This window comes from Dunckerocampus dactyliophorus, chromosome 17 (genome assembly GCF_027744805.1).
Source record: "Dunckerocampus dactyliophorus isolate RoL2022-P2 chromosome 17, RoL_Ddac_1.1, whole genome shotgun sequence".
In the NCBI taxonomy this organism is placed as follows: Eukaryota; Metazoa; Chordata; class Actinopteri; order Syngnathiformes; family Syngnathidae; genus Dunckerocampus; species Dunckerocampus dactyliophorus.
The window spans coordinates 10,933,287-10,953,094 of record NC_072835.1 but is presented as its reverse complement, the minus strand read 5'-3'; the positions used below and the strand labels follow the sequence as shown (position 1 = coordinate 10,953,094).

General features: G+C 40.0%; 1 protein-coding gene across 1 annotated transcript; it reads left to right on the top strand.

The window, feature by feature from the left end:
* Positions 1-19,513, top strand: LOC129170035 (alpha-1A adrenergic receptor-like). The gene is made up of 3 exons (XM_054757171.1): positions 1-122; positions 10,132-11,347; positions 17,950-19,513. Exons 2-3 carry the CDS (start codon positions 10,450-10,452, stop codon positions 18,381-18,383), a joined length of 1,332 nt encoding a protein of 443 aa, XP_054613146.1. The 5' UTR covers positions 1-122; positions 10,132-10,449; the 3' UTR covers positions 18,384-19,513.
* The last annotated feature ends 295 nt before the right edge of the window (positions 19,514-19,808 follow it).

Genomic DNA, 19,808 nt, shown 5'->3' with positions numbered 1-19,808 from the left:
AGCAGAATTGCAGGATGGAAACACTTGACTTCTCCTCCGTCCTGTCTGTGACGGACAGGAGGATGTAGAATGATTTTCATGCTTTAAAGTTGCTGCAGGGAGGCGTGTGCAGTCTGAGGAAGGTAAGACTTCTTTTTCTTCCCCCTGCATCCATCCCATAGCTGACTTCCCTGGCTTAGTCACTCCACAATATCAATATTTGGATTGGTCTCAAGTGAAGGATGTGTGATGGACCCCCAGTTAGCACAGCATGAATGCAACTGCTGTCTGTCCTGGCTTTACACTTATTCATGCACTACTAATCTTCAGTGTTTTGTACAATTTTCAAGCATTAAAGACAATTCCAATTTTGGCTTCATAATGCATCATTAGGCATGTCATCTTCATTATAAATTTTAAACAGAAGATATCCACTCAAACTGTGTCATCATAATGTCAAATCTACATTATATGTATCTATCCCAAATGAGCTGTCCAAATTCAACACTTTGTGATGATTATTTTAGCAAGTCTTGTCGTGTAATTTAACATTTTAAGTGCCCTGTTTGGGACATCTTTCGAGACCAATGACAGTTTAAGACAGTACGCATTGCGCTGCAGAAAAGGGCAGAATGCAGTAAATGTTCAAGGTTGATAAAACCTCATGATTATAATCACAGAGGAATTGAATTGTGACTTCAGGCAAGGGCTTCTCCCCCTGGAGAGAAGAGCATTTTAGAAATGGACGTGAAATGTAAAGCAATTCATCACAGTTTACTTTCTGTTTGTGTGTGTGTGTGTGTGTGTGTTTGTGTGTGTGTGATAGGGTGCATGGAATGAATGCTGAATTTCAACAGACCTGGAAAACTTGCAGTGCAGTGCAACTCTGTAATAATATTTCATTTTGAAAAGTGGCATGAGTTCTTTTGAGCCGCTAATGAGAAAAACGGCCCAAAGAATTGATGATCAGCCTAAAGCTATATGAAAGAGTCTAACTTTGAATAATGAGGCTGAAGACCAACAATTAATGTATAATTAATGTAATATATGAAGATGAGTGTGGAGCATCAGCTGGCAACTGATAAACTGATCAATTAGTCCAGCGGCTGTCCAAAGTGTGGCCTGGGGCACATTTCCTACCCATTTGTTTATTGACCCTTGGCATATTCTAACACTAAAATGTATTATTATTAAAAGATATATCCAGTAATCCCTTGTTTATTGCAGTTAATTACTTCCAGACCTGACCATGATAAATGAATTTCCGTGAAGTAGAATTCCTTATTTATGAATGGAATATTTTTATAGTTAAGTATATAGAAACCTGTTTACAACCTTCTAAATAAAGTTTTTAACATTATTAGAGCCCTCTAAACATTAAATATCACCCTTATAGTCACCTTTATAGTAGTATTACCTAATATATAATATATAATATGCAAATAGTAACAGAAAATAAGCCATTTAGACATAATAATAGCGCGTGTGTGTTGCTGTGAATGTGCTCCATTGCAAAGGGAACTCAGTGGAGGGGGGACAGGAAGTGATGTCGGGGGTTCAAAGTTGAGCTTTCCTTGGTGTGGGTTATGCTTGGAATAGCAGCCTGTAGTGGGGATTATTGAGCCTTTTGTTTGATAATTCAAACCTTCAGTAAAAGCCCATTGTTCCGCCGATCAAGTCTGGTGCTTGTGTGTCTTACCAAACTTTACAGCAACATTACGGACACCTAGTGACCGGTGTAGAATACTACATATCATCACAACATCTTTGAATGCATCTTCTGAATGCCTTATATTTCTATTTTAGTTCAATTAGGCATTTATATGCTTGGAAATGCATAATTTAAACAAAAAATATGTAAAATGTGCTTCAATATGTATATGTTTTTTACTAATAATACACTGTATTCAACCGTATGAAACATATTTTATTAATTCATATATTTGTACTAGTTTTTACTGGATATTATATTTTGCTTTGTCAGCTTTCACACATAGCTAATTTGTTGATGTTTTGTTCAGATTGCTCAGCACAGAGCGCAAGCTACCTGTCGATCGCGAAAGTAGTGTGGGTCGATCGCATAAACGCGACTTTGTAGATGTCATACAACATCAGTCAGCTGACACTAAGCTCTCCTCCTGATTCACTGTTTCTCCCCTCCGCTTGGCAAAGATGAAGTGGTGAACAGACGTCTCAAGCTACACACAGAGATGCAACGTTCATCATTGTTATTCCGATTACGCATAAACTAACTCAGCAGTAAGATGTCTACATCTATAACAAAAGTTATCTGTTCATTTGGAGCAGCTAGTTATATAGAAAAAAGTGAATTTTTGATGAATTAGCTTCATGTCCTGAACTCCACTATAGAAATGTGTGTTTTCTACACTTCTGCCTGTTAAACTACTACTTCATGATTAGTTGGAAAATGTGCCCATTGCTGAAACCTTTTTGATATGTTGCCTTGACTTCAGCTTTTGCATCCTCATTTTCAGTTGTTGTATACTGTATCTGTAATGTTTGATAGCAAATGCTAATTTGACGTAATACATGAACTGTATGTCTAATTAACGCTACAGTACGTAGCTATTTGACTGACATACTACTCTGGTTACGTACATAACTATTGAGGAATTATGTGTAATGATCTTTATTGCCATATTGAATTGAATTGTGAATTGTTGAGTGATATGAACTACTTTAATTAACTATAAACTTTGAAACCGTGAATGTGAAATACTAATCATTAGTATGTAATATGTAGTTTCAAAATTTAGGTCCAGTTAGATTATATATACATATATATATATATATATATATGTTTTATATGTTTTATAGTAAGAGATTATGTCAGCTTGCATGCTGAAAAAGCGTGTGCAACCCTGATATACATGTAAAACATACATAAATACTCATATTTATAAATATAGTAAACGCATTACACAATTACATATTGATAAATATATTTCGGACGTCGGACGTAGACTTGGTCATTTTAAAAGTAATCCATCCAGGTTTATTTGGTCTATCAGTCATACATTCTATTTTTTTCGTTAGATTTTTTTGCTATTTTTTCATACCTGACAGTTTAGTGAGCAGTCGAAACTTTCAGGTACTAGCCAACTCTGGTCTGTAAAAAAGAACTGTTTAGAACATTTTAAAAGTAGCTCGCAGGCTGAAAAAATGTGAGCACTCCTGTCTTAGCATATATTGAATTACACTGGATTAGTTTCGGCATCTTTAATGCACACAATGTGTCAAAGTGGCCCCCGCATCCTTAAATATATGCAGCATACTAATATAATGCATGGATCCTAATAAAATCCAGGCATATGTAAGACGTGTGTATGTATGAAAGTGTATAATTTGGTGCTGATCCAATTGAGAACTTTTCATCTTTGGCAACACTCAAGTCAGGGATATTAAAACTTCAAAATGAAAGCCACTATGATACATGGTGTAAATGAGCACCTTGGCAACTGTTCAGTTTTATTCACACAAGGTACATTCAGAGGCAAAACTCCCTGATCTATGGTATTGTAATAAACGGAGTAAACCACCCCTGTTTAAACACAAGGCACATCATTTTCTTTTGCATTTGATCTAGCTGTACATGGTACTGTATGTCCCTACATCTACTGCACATGTTCATTCATACGTTCAGCCATTCATCATTTAGTCACTTCTCTATTAAACGCCAGCATGATTGAAACATGAAATGGAAAGACATGTACCAGAGTCTTTACGGCCACCGCAATGGCCAGAGAAATTAAGTTTACGATGCGACGGTCCATGCGTCCTATTCTCCTGCCTCAAAGGAATTTCATCACGTAATTCTCACTTTGTACTAGATGGAGGTGAAAGGTCACCATGAGCTCACGTATCACGTTTTGGAATATGACTCAAAGGTTCTTTTACTGGTGATAACAAATTGTCACATAAATATATTGTAAAGTATAAAGTGGAACCAGCTAAAGTGTGGCCTGCTTATGTCCCCAACTTGTCTCAAGTCCCGGTCACCGTGTTGTTATTATTACTACTAAAAAGTGCCCGCTTAAGTCGACGTCGACATACATGGTCGACCGCTTTTCAAAATTTGAGACCAAAAGCCATCGTTTTTGTGAGAATTGTTCTGTTTATGTCGACATGTGTTGTAATATTGTCAACTTCCTCATTACCACTAGTTTCACAGCATTAAAATGCGCATACAGTGACTTCCTGTTCAGTGCAAAATAAGCTTCAAAATACACGCTTTTTCTTTAGCTTGTTAGCCATCATAAGAAAGATTTACACGTGTACGAAAGCTTTATTGTAGCAATGCTCAATACTGGCTGTCTTATCAATACCTGATAGACCGATACTGTTCAGCACAGCATTACCAATATCAAACGATACGATGTAAGCAGCAGCTCTTCCCTCAGACTACACATTAGTTTGATAATAAGGAACACATTATGGTTGTCTTCACTGGGATGTCACTGGATGCATTTCACAAATAAACACTCCGTGCACAAAATAAGACAAATGCTGCAAGGTTGCAAAGTAATAGAAAAATTTTGTTTCAACAAAAAATGACCAGAAGTCTAGCTGCACATTTCTATGTGGCACCAACATCCGTATAAGAACAATGTTAAGTACAAAGTTTGAATTTCAGGACAAATGCAATGAGTAAAATTATAAACTGGGCTCATTCGGCATGTCTCTGCCAGTTACTTCTTATTTTGCTGCATAAATGCTGGGTGATTCTAAGTGATCCTTCCTGAGGCGTGATATTAGATTAGAACTATTGAAGGTGGACGCCTTACTCCCCCCTCGCAGAAATCGCACTTTACAATCATTGCACATGACAGAACTTACAAACAATTCCAGACAGTGGACAAACTGAGCTCGCAAGCGTTGTTGCGCTGTGGGCACGGCACACCATTGCTCCCTATATAGCCCAACCCCTGAATCACCGAATTAATACTCCCATTGCTACAATATCATATGAAAACAGAAGAAACTGCCGTGTGTTCAAAAATACCATCCTCCTTACGTCTCTGCCCAAAGTCACAAGTAAATGTGCAAGCAATGGTTAGGTTCAGTTTTTCGATTTCGGCTGTGTTGACAACCGCAGTTCGTTCACGTTCATGTTCAGTTGAGTTCCTGGTGATGACTTGCAGTGCACTGCATCATTCTGAAATTAGTCTACCGGTAATTTCTCTTCTAGAGTTCTAATATATCGTCTCGTATGGCTAAATAAACTAGCCACTATATTTGACGCAGTGCAGCTCTACACCCCTAACTACGACCACAAGAACTGACATCAGCCTGACAACTCATACAGTGATGTGTACAGATAAATAAATGAATACAATCAGGTTCTCAATAGCAATGGCTGTCGACCAATCCAGGTTGTACCCTGGCTCACCTGAAGTCAGCTGGGATAGGCTCCAGCATACCCCCGTGACCCTAGTGAGGCTAAGCGGCATAGAAGATGGATGGATGGATGGAGGTTCTCAATAGCATTTCAATTCAGGGCGGGTGTGAAAAAATGTCTCTCCCCTCGGGGACGCATGACAGTGAATAATAGAGAACCACTGATCTAAGTGGTGTAAAAAATTAATGCGCGGCAGGATATGTTGTATTTTTATAAAGGTACATTCTTTTCTAATGCTCTTCTCTTCCAACTTCTCTTCCAGGCTTGGTTTAATTGTAAGGGGGGAGCTAAGGTCACAGTTCAAAGTACTGATTGGGACTTTCGAAATATTTTTTTTCCCCACTGCTAGTCAATAATTGCTCCTCAGGGGAGAGTTGCACATTATTGGCTGGGACAATTTTCCGGGTGTTCTTAAGACATACTCTCCGGATAATTCATCATCATGAGGTACAATCGTATGGTATCAAATACAAGAAGTGTATCAAAACATCCACCTTTACAAAGATAATAATGCTCCATTTTGTTTATACATACACAGAAACTCGGTTTTCGTTATTAATTCCTTCCGAAAAAATCGAAACATACAGAAAACAAGGCAATTTTTCCCATAGGAAATAATATAAGTCCAATCTGTTCCAGACACTCAAAAATATTTAACAAAAAATACATTTTATAAAGAATAACTATAGATTTACATGCAAAAATCAATGTGAAATAAATCTAAATGATGAACGGGTGGAACTTATATTGTGGATGCAGATTTTCCTGTACATCCTGTCGAGACTGAAGTCAGCATTGTTTCTCACCTTCTTTATTAAATGGCTGGCACTTGCAAATTCCTTTGGCCCCATGGCGGGTTATTTCGCAGTTGCGCTCAATAAAAAAATACCCAGAGAGTGAGTCAGCAACACAAGGGGTTCTTGGTTTGTGCCCTCGATTTCGCGAAACGATACAGTACAGGGCAAAGCGACTAGTTTGGTACGTGCAATACTGTATAAAAACGGAGGCAAATTTGGTGAAAATTGTCACCCAAAAAATGCAAAAACTGGGCTTTAGATTACCTAATTTTACAGTCATGAACACTGGACTAGTGTAAATATTACAGTGACTTATATTATTACACATGATAATTGAGATTTGAAACGATGCTGAAGGGTTTGCATTTTTTGTGACAAACTATCTCGGGTCTTAAGTGACCCGGATTTGCGTCACTAATTGCTATGCAGACTGATTGTGCCGCCTTTACATGTAAGATTTAAAGCTGTAAAACCATTTTGCTCACTGTATTACTTCAGGCTGACGCGGTTTGTAGTTTTCAGATATTTCAAATAAAGGTGGAGAGGGGAAATCAACTTTTTTATAGGCTGTAAATATCTGTTTGCTGGCACTTCTACACACTGTGAAATCTCATTATTCCAAATCTTCTTGATTTTAGATCTTCTGCTGAAACAATACAAAATATCTGTTCACTGCCTGTCTTCGCCCTCTGGCTATGAAGACGGAAATCCCAGCATCGAGTGTTTATGTGGGTGAATTTGTTCCGCCGCGTGGTGGGATGTTCAGTGAGCGAAAGCCTTTGATCCTGCACAAACATGTGACAAGCATGACTCTCCCATCCCAAGGCTTTATCTCTCCAGCTCTCTCATTCGTTTTGCCTCGCCGCCGTTTATCACCCTCGGTGACATCCCACATCTCTCAACACGTACACGGAGAGTGGCGCAGAGTGGGCCTATCGGTGGCCAAAGCTTCTGCTCATGTAATATAGTGGCCTCCTCGAGGTTCAATTCTCAACCTGTCATCTTCTACTGGAGTTAGTGCTCAGCTCGCAGACATAAGACGGTCAAAGAAGCAATCACGTAGTGCAGCTGTGTGGCTGCTCTTAAAAAAAATGATCTCATCCGTCTCTATATTGCCTGCATGGTTGGTGGCGGGGTCCAACTATTTGTTCCCGCCTTCGATCATCATTGCATTACTGGTGTAAATTTCCCTCCGTGTTGATCTCATAAGGATTTCTATTGGCAAGTAATCACTTGGTCAGTAGGCTGATTACATTAACATGAAATTGCAACGGCCTTTTTGAAATTATGTGGAAATGCAATCACTGAGCCAAAATGCCAAATAAATAATGCATTGAAGACTATATTGCAAGATAATACAACCCCAGCCTACCATATTGATCTCCAAATGATCCTGAAAATGAAAACACAACCAGCCATTACTTGCGCATTTACTTGTGACTTTGGCCAGAGACATAAAGAGAACGGGCAATAATGGATTTATTTTGTTGACATCGTTTTGTTCCATTTAATTTTGGGGGCGTCCCAAGATCTTGCAAGATTAAAACATGAAAAGATTTCATGGAGATTTTGGTCTGGGATGATAACAAATAAAATAATTAATCACACAATAAATGAAAATGAACTTGATCATTTTTCCGGCCTCAATATATTGCCATATTTTTTATATTTTCTTTTTGTGCTTTTTTTTTTTTAAGTAATGTTAAAATCTTATCTCGTCTCGTTCTTGTATCTCGTGTATGGTCTCGTCTTATGAACTGAGTGTCTCGTGACACCCCTATTTAATTTCGATTCCTCTGTTGACACATGATATTTCAGACTGCCAATGAATGTCTTGACAACAATGTGCAAATTTTTCTTCCAGTGGCTAACAATCCCCAAAAAATTAAATGGGTGCATTTTGTTAGTTTCGATTGAATCCTAGTTAATACTGCCGTGCTTTAATTTTGAACCTGACTTTGGACTGAACAGAAAGTTACGGTGTAACTAGACGGTAGTGATGTTGCTTTGTCGTTTCAAGAGCACGTCTTCAAAAGTAAAAGTGACGTTAAATGTGCATATTTATTTTCCTTATGGGAAAAAATTGACTCTGTTAGAGACTGCTTCGGTTAGAGTCGGAACGGACGCTAACCAAGGTTCCACTGTACTACAACACATCATCATAAACTGACCAATTTTTCTAACAAATGACCCCTTTCATAAAAGCGGTCGACCATTTATGTTAACGTTGACTTAAGCAGGTACTTTTTATTCAAAAGAAGAACAGTTGGTCGACATGGACGGGTTGTCGACATAAGCGGGTTCCACCGTAACACCTTGACACCACCTGCCATCATTCCATTCCATTCCATCATTGAATTGGCTTGGATTCTCCTGCATAGTGAATATATTTGTGCCTATTTGCGAGTTATAGCTCACTCACCACACATTTTGGTCTTTGAGTTGAAATCCATTTAGAAATGTTCTTCATTTCACAAACATTTATGCAAAGAATTAAATTATCATTGTTGCTACTCTCTTGCAGCGATGAAATTGCACTGCCTAGGCCAATATACAAGTATATGTCTATAGCTTTTGGATCATTCCTTACACCACCAGCATTTATGGTCCCTATGCTATTTTATTGACCAATCACACAATACAATGACAGAAAGTGCACAGTGAGGGGTTTGTGCGGCAAGCAAGTCATGAAAAGGTCATTTAAGACCTCCGTTGCTGTTATTCGAAATGCCAACATGGCTAAGCACACACTCACTGTTTTTCTAATTTATTTTTCATCTCTTCATAAAAATCTGTTCATATTGTCTTACGAATGTAAAATAATTGAATTTATTACTAATGCAGCCCGCAGTCGTTCTGCAGCTGGTGCACCCAGCAGTTATTCAATGGGCCATGATATGAACACTATTTCATACTTACAACGCTATCTGATGAGAGAAGCAGAGAACTATGCAAATGATACCACTATGTGCTTAAAGTCGCAATATTAAAAACACAATCGGAATACAGCAAGCAGGAGGCTGAATGCACTGAATGCTGGTAATTTATCAACTTAATATGGTGTGGCTGGTGTTTCAGACAATTTCTACCATGATGCGATCTTGCCAAACAGGTGGATTGGACGGAGGGGTTTCGTTGAATACCCTCCCCATTCACAAGACTTCACGCCATTAGACGAAAAGACAAAGTGTGATCGCACCTGTTCATACAAATACAAATACAAATTCAATAAATCCCTACAAATTATGTACCGCCTTGCGACTTCCCTGTAAATTTTAGCCAACCGTTGTCACTTTTGTACATTTTCCACCACCTCATTTCCCGACAAAAGTCAGAGCAAAAGGCTGCACTAGTTCCCCGATGTTCTCCATGTGTAACGGGTGCCAGGCTGTGCACATGTACATTGGTAAACCTCACTCCCTGAGACCTTAAGAGTCGTGCTGGACGTTGAGTCGACGGCCTGGGCTTTTAGCTCAATGTCTAGCGCTCTCGACTCTCGTTCTGCGAGCCCTGGCTCGAGCTTGTGCGGAACTTGGGGCTGGCTGGGTTACACATGAAAGCACGGGGGAAGTACAATACATGGAATATGTTTTCAACCGCAAAACATGCAAAGAGAATTGCAGCAACTCATTGGCGACAGTCAATATGCTTCTGTCTGCAGCAAATATGGTTCCATATAACCCTTCATTGTGCAATAAAACCATGCATGTGTGTTGTTAGCCTCTGTGGTAAACATGTCATAAATGCAATTCAGTAAGTAATGTTGTTATTGTATAACTGGATACATCTCATCAGGTTCAGGCTAGCCTGTAGTGCTCAGTAATGTTCATTTGATTTCAAGCATTTTAGTGTGAATTTAATTAAAACTTTGAAAGTATTGGTTCATGAAAGTGTTGCTACTCGGAATTAATTTCTTCTGTTCTGTTGTTTGAACAGGTCTCTTGACTCTAACGTCTGTCACCATGGATGAACACAAGACACAAAACCCACCAGTGATTGCCTAGTAAAGTATGAATATTTGTCATTTCTATTGTGCCCCACTGGAAGGATGATGACAAGCCATGGATGAGTTTGTTGTAAATATGACACTCTGCCAAAAAAAACCTGCTTGTGCAGTGTGATGAAAGCTGCTGCATCCACAAATTAATTACTGAGACAAGATGAATGTTTGATCCCTGCGCTAAGACGAGCAGGTGGTTGCATATGTTTGAAGTATGAAGAAATGTGACAATACAGTCAACATTTGGGGAGAGCATGAATGTTTTGTTTGCAGAAGAGACCTGTCCAAATTGCAGCGCCACCATCAGTCCGGATGTGGACGTTGTCAAAGTGGTACTTCTGGGAATGGTGCTGGTGGTCTTCATGGTATTCGGTGTTCTTGGCAACATCTTGGTCATCCTTTCAGTGCTGTGCCATCACCACTGGCGCTCTGTGACCCATTACTTCATCGCCAACCTGGCTGCGGCCGACCTACTGCTCAGCTCTGCAGTGCTGCCTTTCTCCGCCACCTCAGAAGCCCTTGGCAAATGGGTGTTTGGGCGGGCTTTCTGCAGTGTCTGGGCAGCCCTGGACGTCCTCTGCTGCACCGCCTCAATCCTCAGTCTGTGTGTGATCTCCATCGACCGCTACCTGGCCGTTAGCTATCCTTTGCGCTACCCCTCCATCGCTACTGGCAGACGAGGCCTGGCTGCAGTGGCTGCTCTCTGGGGAGTCTCCGCAGCCATATCTGTGGGCCCTCTGTTTGGCTGGAAGGAGCCTGACCCTGAAGATGAGACAGTGTGCCGGATCACGGAGGAGCCTGGCTATGCCTTGTTCTCAGCATTAGGCTCTTTCTACATCCCGCTGGCCATCATCTTGTCCATGTACTGTCGCGTGTATAGTGTGGCAAAGAGAGAGACAGAAACCCTCAAGAGAGGAAGTGATGGAGCGGGAGTTGAGACCGAGGGGGTGATTCTAAGGGTGCACAGAGGGAACACTGCCCAGACAGGCAAGCACGAAGAGGACAACGGCACTGGGAGGTCGAAACATATCACCAACACTCTGTCCAAGATGCTGAAATTACCAAAAGAGGAGAAAGCAGCCAAGACCCTTGGCGTTGTTGTCGGGTGCTTCATTCTGTGTTGGCTACCTTTTTTCCTGGTCTTACCAATTGGTAGGTAAATACTAGCACATACCGTAGCTCCAGGTTGTGCCTCTCTGTAATGTATATTCTTTAGGGTTTTGGTAAGCAAAATCCATGAAAGTATCCCATCCATCCATCTATCCATTTTCTATACCGCTTCTCTATTAGAGTTGTGGATGACATGGAGCCCATCCCAGCTGACTTTGGTTGAGAGGCAGGGTACGCCCTGGACTGACTCACCAGTCAATTGGACATGTACTGTATAAACAAACAACCATTCACACTCACATTAACACCTTAGAGTCTCCAATTAACCTAACACGCATGCTTTAAGAACCACATCACTGTACTGCCTTAACCTGTAAGAAGGTCATCTAATGTTTGTGTGAATATTTAGAATCATCAAGGCTTTTCTGTGTGTATTTTTGAGGTCCCCATGTCAACACCTTGGAAATGTATTACCGTCGTAGACTGATGTTTACACATCAGTGGAAGGACACAACAGTGTGGAGTATATATATATATATATATATATATATATATGTATTTGTAATACAAATACCATGCATAGTATTTTTTGGTAGCAAGCCATGTTAAACACAGCTGATGCTGAGCTAAACATGTTTGCTTATTCTAATGTGACGGACTTATCCAGGTGAGTTTTCAGGTGCCTGATCAAATTTGATGTGGTTGATCCACCGTCCTTAAAGGAAAACTGCACATTTTTTGGAATTTTGCCCATCATCCACAATCCTAATGTGAGACATGAACACGCGTCTTTCTCTTTTCTGTGTGTTCTAAAGATATAAAAACAGATAAAAAGACATAGCTCAAAGACTGCTACTAAAACACCTCCTAAAACCTCCAACAAGGTTTTGTGGTTTTATATACATTCTGTAATCACGAAGTAATGTGTATATTTACGATAACATGTAATACTTACAGTATTTTGACGTATTTTTGGTCCTTTTAAGCATTACCGGAACTTCCTTCCTGGGCGCATTGATTTCACATAGCAACATGGAAACAAACGCCTACACCTGGTACTAACTAGGGGTGTAACGGTTCACATGGATGTATTGAACCGTTTCGCTCACATTAAATATATAAATGGAGCGTTGTTGGCGCTTTTTTTTGTTTTTTTTTCAGAAGGCTTTACAGGCGGAATAAGTGTTTCCCATTACGTGTATTCTTAGTTAAGTCTTTTTAGCTGTTTTTATATCTTTAGAACGCACACATGAGCCTCCCACTACTCTGCTCTGTCATGGTATGATGGAGAGGGTGGTTAATGTTGTCCCGTATGGACTGCAGCTTGTTTTTCATTCTTCCTTCTGCTACGGTGTCCAGTGTGTTTAAAACTCTCGCCAATACTGAACCCGCTCTCTTGATCAGCCTGTTCAGACCTCTGCTGACCCTTGCAGAGATGAACAGCATCTCTGCACACACATTAAAAGACCCCAGTCTCCTCAGGAAGAAAAGCCTGCTCTGTCCCTTCTTATAGAGTGCATCCGTGTTTACGGCACCGTTCTGCAGACTTTGCAGTCAGCGCTTTTTTTGTTGGTGCCGTCTTGTTTGCAGTTTTTATAACCAAACACACAAAGGGTACAGCAGCAGCTGCGATGTGTCGGTCTCCATAGTGTCATTTGAGCTAGTAATGCGTGGGGCCGTGAGCCGCGCACCCCATGGTAATATGGTTACCATGGATACCATGTCAAAAAGGAGGGGATTACATTAAGCTCGTCAGATGTTTCAGAGTTTACCCATGTTAATACCCAAATAAGTAAAGAAAGGAAAAAGAAAACATAATGATTGTTCACAAGTCCCAAAACACGAGTCCGAGTCCATGATTACACTTGATGATTACAATTCTCATGTCTGAAAAGGTGCCGGAAGAAGAAGTGCTTATTTAATCCTACCCGTTCGCCATATCTCAGCACTTACCGGTGCTGGGAGTAACGGTAAAAATAACGTCATTACTGCCGTTATTGTTGTCCAGTAACAGGTTAGCTAATTCATTACTATTTCAGTGAAATGCGGTGCATTATTGGTGTAGCGCCCCGACAGTCACACAGAGTCCGACACTCTTTTGTAACTTTATTCTGACTTTAACGCGTCAACAGCAGTGCTGAGTTACAACATCTCCAAATTGTCCACAGTCTCTGCGTCCTCTCCACACCCACACAACGCTTCATTCTCCACCAATCCCACGCGAGGTGCATTCACGGACATCGGAACTCCCAACATCAACACAAAACACAAGCAGGTCATTCAGCAGGTAGTGAGTAACGATGCGTAACATTTGCTATCTTCGAGTATGTACTGTCGTCTACAGTGTCACCCTGCCCACGCCTGAAATTGGCTAGGTTTGGCTCCACCCCCTATGACTTTATGGTTAGATGGTTATCAACAAGCATGAGTATGACCAATTTACTACTTACTGTAAATTCCAGTGTATAAGACGTGCCAGTGTTTAAGCCTCACCCGCGAAATTAAGAGAGAAAAACTGATTTGTCCACATATAAGCCGCACCAGACTATAAGCCGCACATGTCCACATCATAAAATGGCATACTGTGGCATGCACGAGTCCGTGACGACCAGGTAGCTCTTTATTTGACAGGAGGCAATCATGACCTATAAAAAACTCACGACGACCTTGTCAACCCATTGGAAATCGCAGGACGTCATTACCCAATATAACAGCCTGACTCACGGTGTCATCAAAGAATGCTAAAATTGTCACACGCCAACTTAACACTCAAAATGTATACCTAATAAATATTCAAGTACCAGTGCGAGTTTAAAGTAAAAAACAACTTTTTCCCATAATGCATTTAGTCCCAGCAAAGCATTTGATTGGTTATTCCTGCCAGGGCTCTGCAGTGCTGCCTCTGTCCACCAGAGGGAGCCAGAAGACTACAGAGTGAGGCCGACATCATCGCAGCGTAAGTTCACTTATAGCTCGTGATTGGCTCCTGCCAAGGAAAGAGCTACCGTTTCGTCACTGACTCGCGAGCGGCACAGTAGTTAAACGATTAGTAGTAGTTCTGAAGTAAAGGAGACGTCACAAGATTAGAACGTAGCCATAAATTAGCCGCACCGCTGTATAAGACGCGGGGTTCAAAGTTTAAGAAAAATGCAGCAGCATATACTTCGCAAATTAATTATTTCAACTTTATGTGCTACATAATGCTTGTAACCAATTTTGTTCTTGTTTGTTGCCCGTGTGTAAACCCGTAGATCCGGATTGGCAACCAAAATGTAAATGGGCATAAAGATGGGGAGATTTTGCTCAAAAAAGTTGGTCGGGGGAATTGAGCATGAGGCTTTCTGGTTAAGGGCCGCATTCTTAGCTACACCCACAGCTTCTTCATTGCAAAAAAAAAAAGCAATCCCCAAACATCGCATGACTTCAGGAGAATAACGCATCAGCATGAACATGACTGTTAACACCAGGATTAGCTCTGTGTTATTGCGTTTTGTCATTCCGATCTTAACTGAAGTTTCATTTGAATTTTCTCTGTTATCATCGAGATGAATCTGATAAGCACGCTGACTCGTCGCTTTGATTTCCGCAGCACTTTTATAACCATGTCATAATTTATGTTAAAAGATACCGAGAGTTAATTATAGAATTCTTACTGCGGTACTGTCAAAGCTGAGGATATTGTTATCATCCATGTTGAATTACCTCGTTAATCAATCTGATGACTTTATTTATTTTTTTTTAAGTCAATGAGGAAGACAGCCAGAAAGCATTCCAAATATCTTGTGCTAAATAGAATCATTTTGATGATTGGTTCACTTAAATGCACGAGCTATACAACAATTAGAACAAAAAATAACAACAACACATACTGCAGTACGATCATAAATGTATTGTGTACTAAAAGCTGATCGCACAACACCAATCCTGGTGTAGACACAATAGTTGCAAAAACTCTTGATGCCTGAAAGTTTTGCATAATAATTGGTCACATGTGGACAACGTCAGGCAATACCCTCCCTAGCGTGCCACCACTTTACCTCTGGAGTTTCCAAGAAGACACATCAAGGAATTCAATCACAAGCAACCAACTAACCAAATAAAACAGCATATTGGAGCAGGATGGGCCTCTACTGCGAGATGAAATTGAATGAGCCTCCTCTCCTATGAAAGCTATTACAGATAACAAGCATGAGGTTTAATGGGCTGTAATGCTCATAGGCATCCTCAGTCACAGGGTAGCCTCTCAAGGCAGCCATGTCGTCACAGGGAAAAAAAGTTATGCATTCCAATCGAGACAGACCTTCACGGCTCAAAGCGCAGCGCTTGTTCCCAGCTCCGAGGCAATGATAGCTTGGGATTCCCAGTATGACAGTTTGACAAACTGCTGAAGTTTTAGTTTAGTGTTCCTAAACACACCACGGGGAGCCTTTTTTGTTTGTGCTGAAGCCACCTGCCTGTCATTGCAGATGCTCACTGGCAGTTCTCCTATGATGGGACTGACGGGCACATCATTGGGTGAAAAGACAATTTTGTCATACGAATAATTGTGCTTATGGTAAATTTCACTTTAACAATTGTGTATAAGAGATAATAGATATGACAGATGTGAATATGACAGATACAGTATGAACCACATATCTGTTTAGGGCACAAATACTACCATCGTCACTACTACTGTAAATCACTCTCATACTTACCAAGTTTGTATGAAGCGGTGCATGAAGCAGTACAGTTGTTGGCCATATTATGGTTTGGATCAGTCAAACTTTACCAGGGTTGCATTTTGCTTTCAGGCAAGATGCTCATCCCGCAATAATAGTGGGACATCATAGAGAACCCTAACTATAAACAAGCAACACCAACAAGCTACGGTCATGGCCAAAAATATTAGCATGCCAAAAATGCCAATGTTCTTGGCCATGCCTGTATGGAATACAACCAAAAACCAACCCAAAAAAATATTGGCATCTTTGGCATGCCAGTATTTTTGGCCATGACCGTAAAAGCAGGATCACGCAGGCGTAATATTTCGCAAATCTTCATAACAGGGGTGACTAAAGTGCAGACCGTTTGTGGCCCAGGGCTGTTTTTTCATCAGCCCGCAACACATTCTGTAAATATAATTTAGAAAGAAAACTAAATTAAAACAACAACAGCAGAAATGGAAACATCAACAGGAATTTTACAAGAATAAAGTCAAAATATTACGAGAAAAAAAAGTTGTAATCTAATGAGAAAAAGTTGTAATTTTACAAGAATAACAATTTGACAAAAATAACATTGTAACATGAGGAAAACATTTTTAGTAGCATAAAGTTGAAATATTAAAGAAAAAAGACTTTTTTGTGATTATTTTGTAATATTATGACAAATAAAAAAAACAATGAATAGCGTAACTTTTGGAAAATTGGGTTGCGGAAAAAGTTACGTTGTGACATGTTAATGAGTATGAAGACTAGATATTATTGGAATAAAGACAATTATGAGAAGAAAATTTACATGAAGAACGTGGAAATAGTTGGAAAAAAACAACAGCAGACATGAAGAAAACAGCAGTAAAAAGAATAAAATAAAAAAGGAAAAAAGTTAACATTTTAACGTGTAATATTGTGAGGAAAAATAATGTCATTTTAGTAGCATAGAGTTGAAATATTAAAGAAAAAATTTTAGTTTTTTGAAGTCATTCGGTTTTTTTTTATTTCTCATAATATTACGACTTAAAAAACAAAGTAGCGTCTTTTTGCTTTAATATTTAACCATTATGCTACTAAAATGAAGTTTTTTTTCCTTATAATATTACGTTATTCTCGTAAAATTAGGACATTTTTCTCTTAATATTTTGACTTTATTCTTGTAAAAATAACTGCCTTTTTTTTCTTTTTTTTTGTGTGTTCTTGTTAAATGATGATATTTTTTAGCATGTGCCACTGGCCAATAAAAAAAACACTTTGGACACCCCTGCGCTAAGATAAGACAGATGGTCATGCTAACCTCTAAACTAGCCTGAATGTAAAGTAAGAAAAACAAAAGAATAAGTGTTTTTTACACATTAACAGAACCTGGAAAAGTACTTTAATAAAACTCTAGAGAAAATAATACAGTTGCTACACAGATGAACTACATTGCTATCGAGCGCAACACATCCGAAAAAAGGAAATAATGCAAAACATTACCGCACACGTCAGCAGCCAAACAACGAGCCTTTGTAACCTGTAGCCTGTTTTGAAATGCTCCTTTCATAATTTATAAGCCAGCATTCAGCCCAGATGATGACTGTAATATAAGAAAATAACCTCGAGGTCATTTCTCTCCTATACCTTTTTTTCCTCCGCTCTGTCTTCTTTTCATTATTTATATTTGACTTTAATTATGTAGACCTTTTATTATTTTTTCTATTGTTCTCTTATGTGTGTTCAATAAAGTAAAAAAATATATATGCTAAAAAATATATCGCAAAATATATTGTTATTGCAATAGGTTGCAATGTATATCGCAATATGGATTTTAGGCCATATCACCCGTCCCTACCTTGCTGCTATGCTAGTTATAGCTTGTTGTGTTTGTTACTCCAGTAGGGGTCGGGAACCTTGATGGAATAAATAAATAAATACTGGGATTTACTCATATGCTAATTTATGTTCTAGGATCAATCTTCCCATCCTGCAAGCCTCCTGAGACGGTGTTTAAGATAACTTTCTGGCTGGGCTACTTCAACAGCTGCATTAACCCCGTCATCTACCCGTGCTTCAGCCAGGAGTTCAAGAAAGCCTTTCACAACGTGCTCCATGGCCGTTGTCTGAGGAGTGCCAAACACCAAGGACCTGAGGCCACCACCCACTCCACGAGTCCAGGACCAGTGTCTCATACCTCTGATTTGTCAATCCCACGGGGTGGTTCTTTATGGGGTTGCTGTGGGGCGCTGTCTTTGTCCTCTGCGACGGACGATGTAAGTCCAGCAATCCCGAAGAAGAGTCTACTGAGGTCATGGTGTTTCTCAGCTGGTCCAACTCCAGTACCAGAGAACTGCTCAGCAAAGGTTTTACGGCTTTCTCTTAATGTTACTGGTGAGGCAGTTTGACTGAGGTCTTGTGGAGTTTTTGGAAGGATCACGAGGCTCCCAACCTGAAGGTTGCTGGTTCAAGAATCTGGCCTCCTGTCACCATCCTTGGCCAAGATACTAGTAAATGTGGCAACAGTTTCAAAGCGCCTTGAGTACCTTGAAGGTAGAAAAGCGCTATACAAGTCATAAGGCTTCTTGAGACGTCATCTGAGTAAAGGAAGCTATTTTTGTCAAACAACAGAACCCATCATTGAATCGGAATGGTGGTTTGAGGTTTAATTTGGACCCTGTTTTCAGCAGGTTACTGAGACCAAAACCCACAGCTCTTAGTCTTGCAAATGAGGTGAAGCCAGGGCCGAGCCAGAACAATAGATGCTAACAAGCCAGTATCAGAGTCGTTCATACCCAATTCAGGGAGCGACACTTCCCTTTTATCGGAGGTGTTAATAACAGGATAGGATTATACCACTACTCCGCCCAGGCTTAGTGTAACGAACCAATAAGAGGAGGGTGTTGGCACACCAATTCCGCCCACTCGTACTGTATTTAAGGCCTAAGCTACCAGCACTTATTAGTTTGCTGACGAAGCTCTTCGGATGAGGAGCGAAACGTCCGACACCTTCTTCACAGAAGTACAGATGACGTCTCAAAAAGCCTTTTCCTCGATGGACAACTCCTGTACGACTGAGAGCCTACACAGACGTATACAAGTCATAGTAATTTGCCATTTAGTCGATGAGGATTCAGCCATTCATTTCCTTTGCTGTTTATGCTCTGAATTTATAAAATGTAACCCAGTAAAGTTCCACCCCGTTCAAAGGAAATAATACCTTATTGATTAGCAAGTGGCTGCATATTTTCCCAGTGGTCTGAACCTTTTAATGCTTGCAAATTCAATGATACAGGACATAAAGGCTGCGACAAAGCATACAACTGTACATTGACTTTGGTCAACAAAAGAATTGTCACTGTTGCATGACAACTGGAACGGAATGGGAAGAACAATGTGTCATATCGGAATGTAATAAGAAGCCAGCAAGACAAAAAAAAGAAGCACAAAATGCTCGATTGTTGTTCTGTGTAGCATTTTTCTGTTAATTGTAAATTGGTGGGTGACTCGCAAAAGGGATTAAAACATATAATAGCACTGACCAGCACATGCTTCCGCGGTGTGACTCATTTCAGCATCAGTGATGGTTTTTCCAAACAAGACCCTGAACGCATAGTTTGCATTCAGGCTTCATTTCTGGACAGAAAACTCAAGAAAGGTAGAAAATAGTGAGCTCGGGGACTGGAGTTAACAGTATTGATACTTTGAGTCCTTCAGTGAGTAATTAACATTCATCACTCTGTTAAATGCATTTCAAATATTAGCCTAAAGAGCTGTGGTAAACTGTTGCACAAAAGTCAGAGAAACTGCAGTGACCTCATATGGCATACAGA

What these genes read in the sequence shown, in the direction of transcription:
- LOC129170035 (XM_054757171.1), top strand. Translation starts at nt 10,450, where the DNA reads ATGAATGTTTTGTTTGCAGAAGAGACCTGTCCAAATTGCAGCGCCACC. An exon ending in TTTCCTGGTCTTACCAATTG is followed by an intron (nt 11,348 to 17,949) that starts GTAGGTAAATAC and finishes TTTATGTTCTAG; the next exon opens with GATCAATCTTCCCATCCTGC.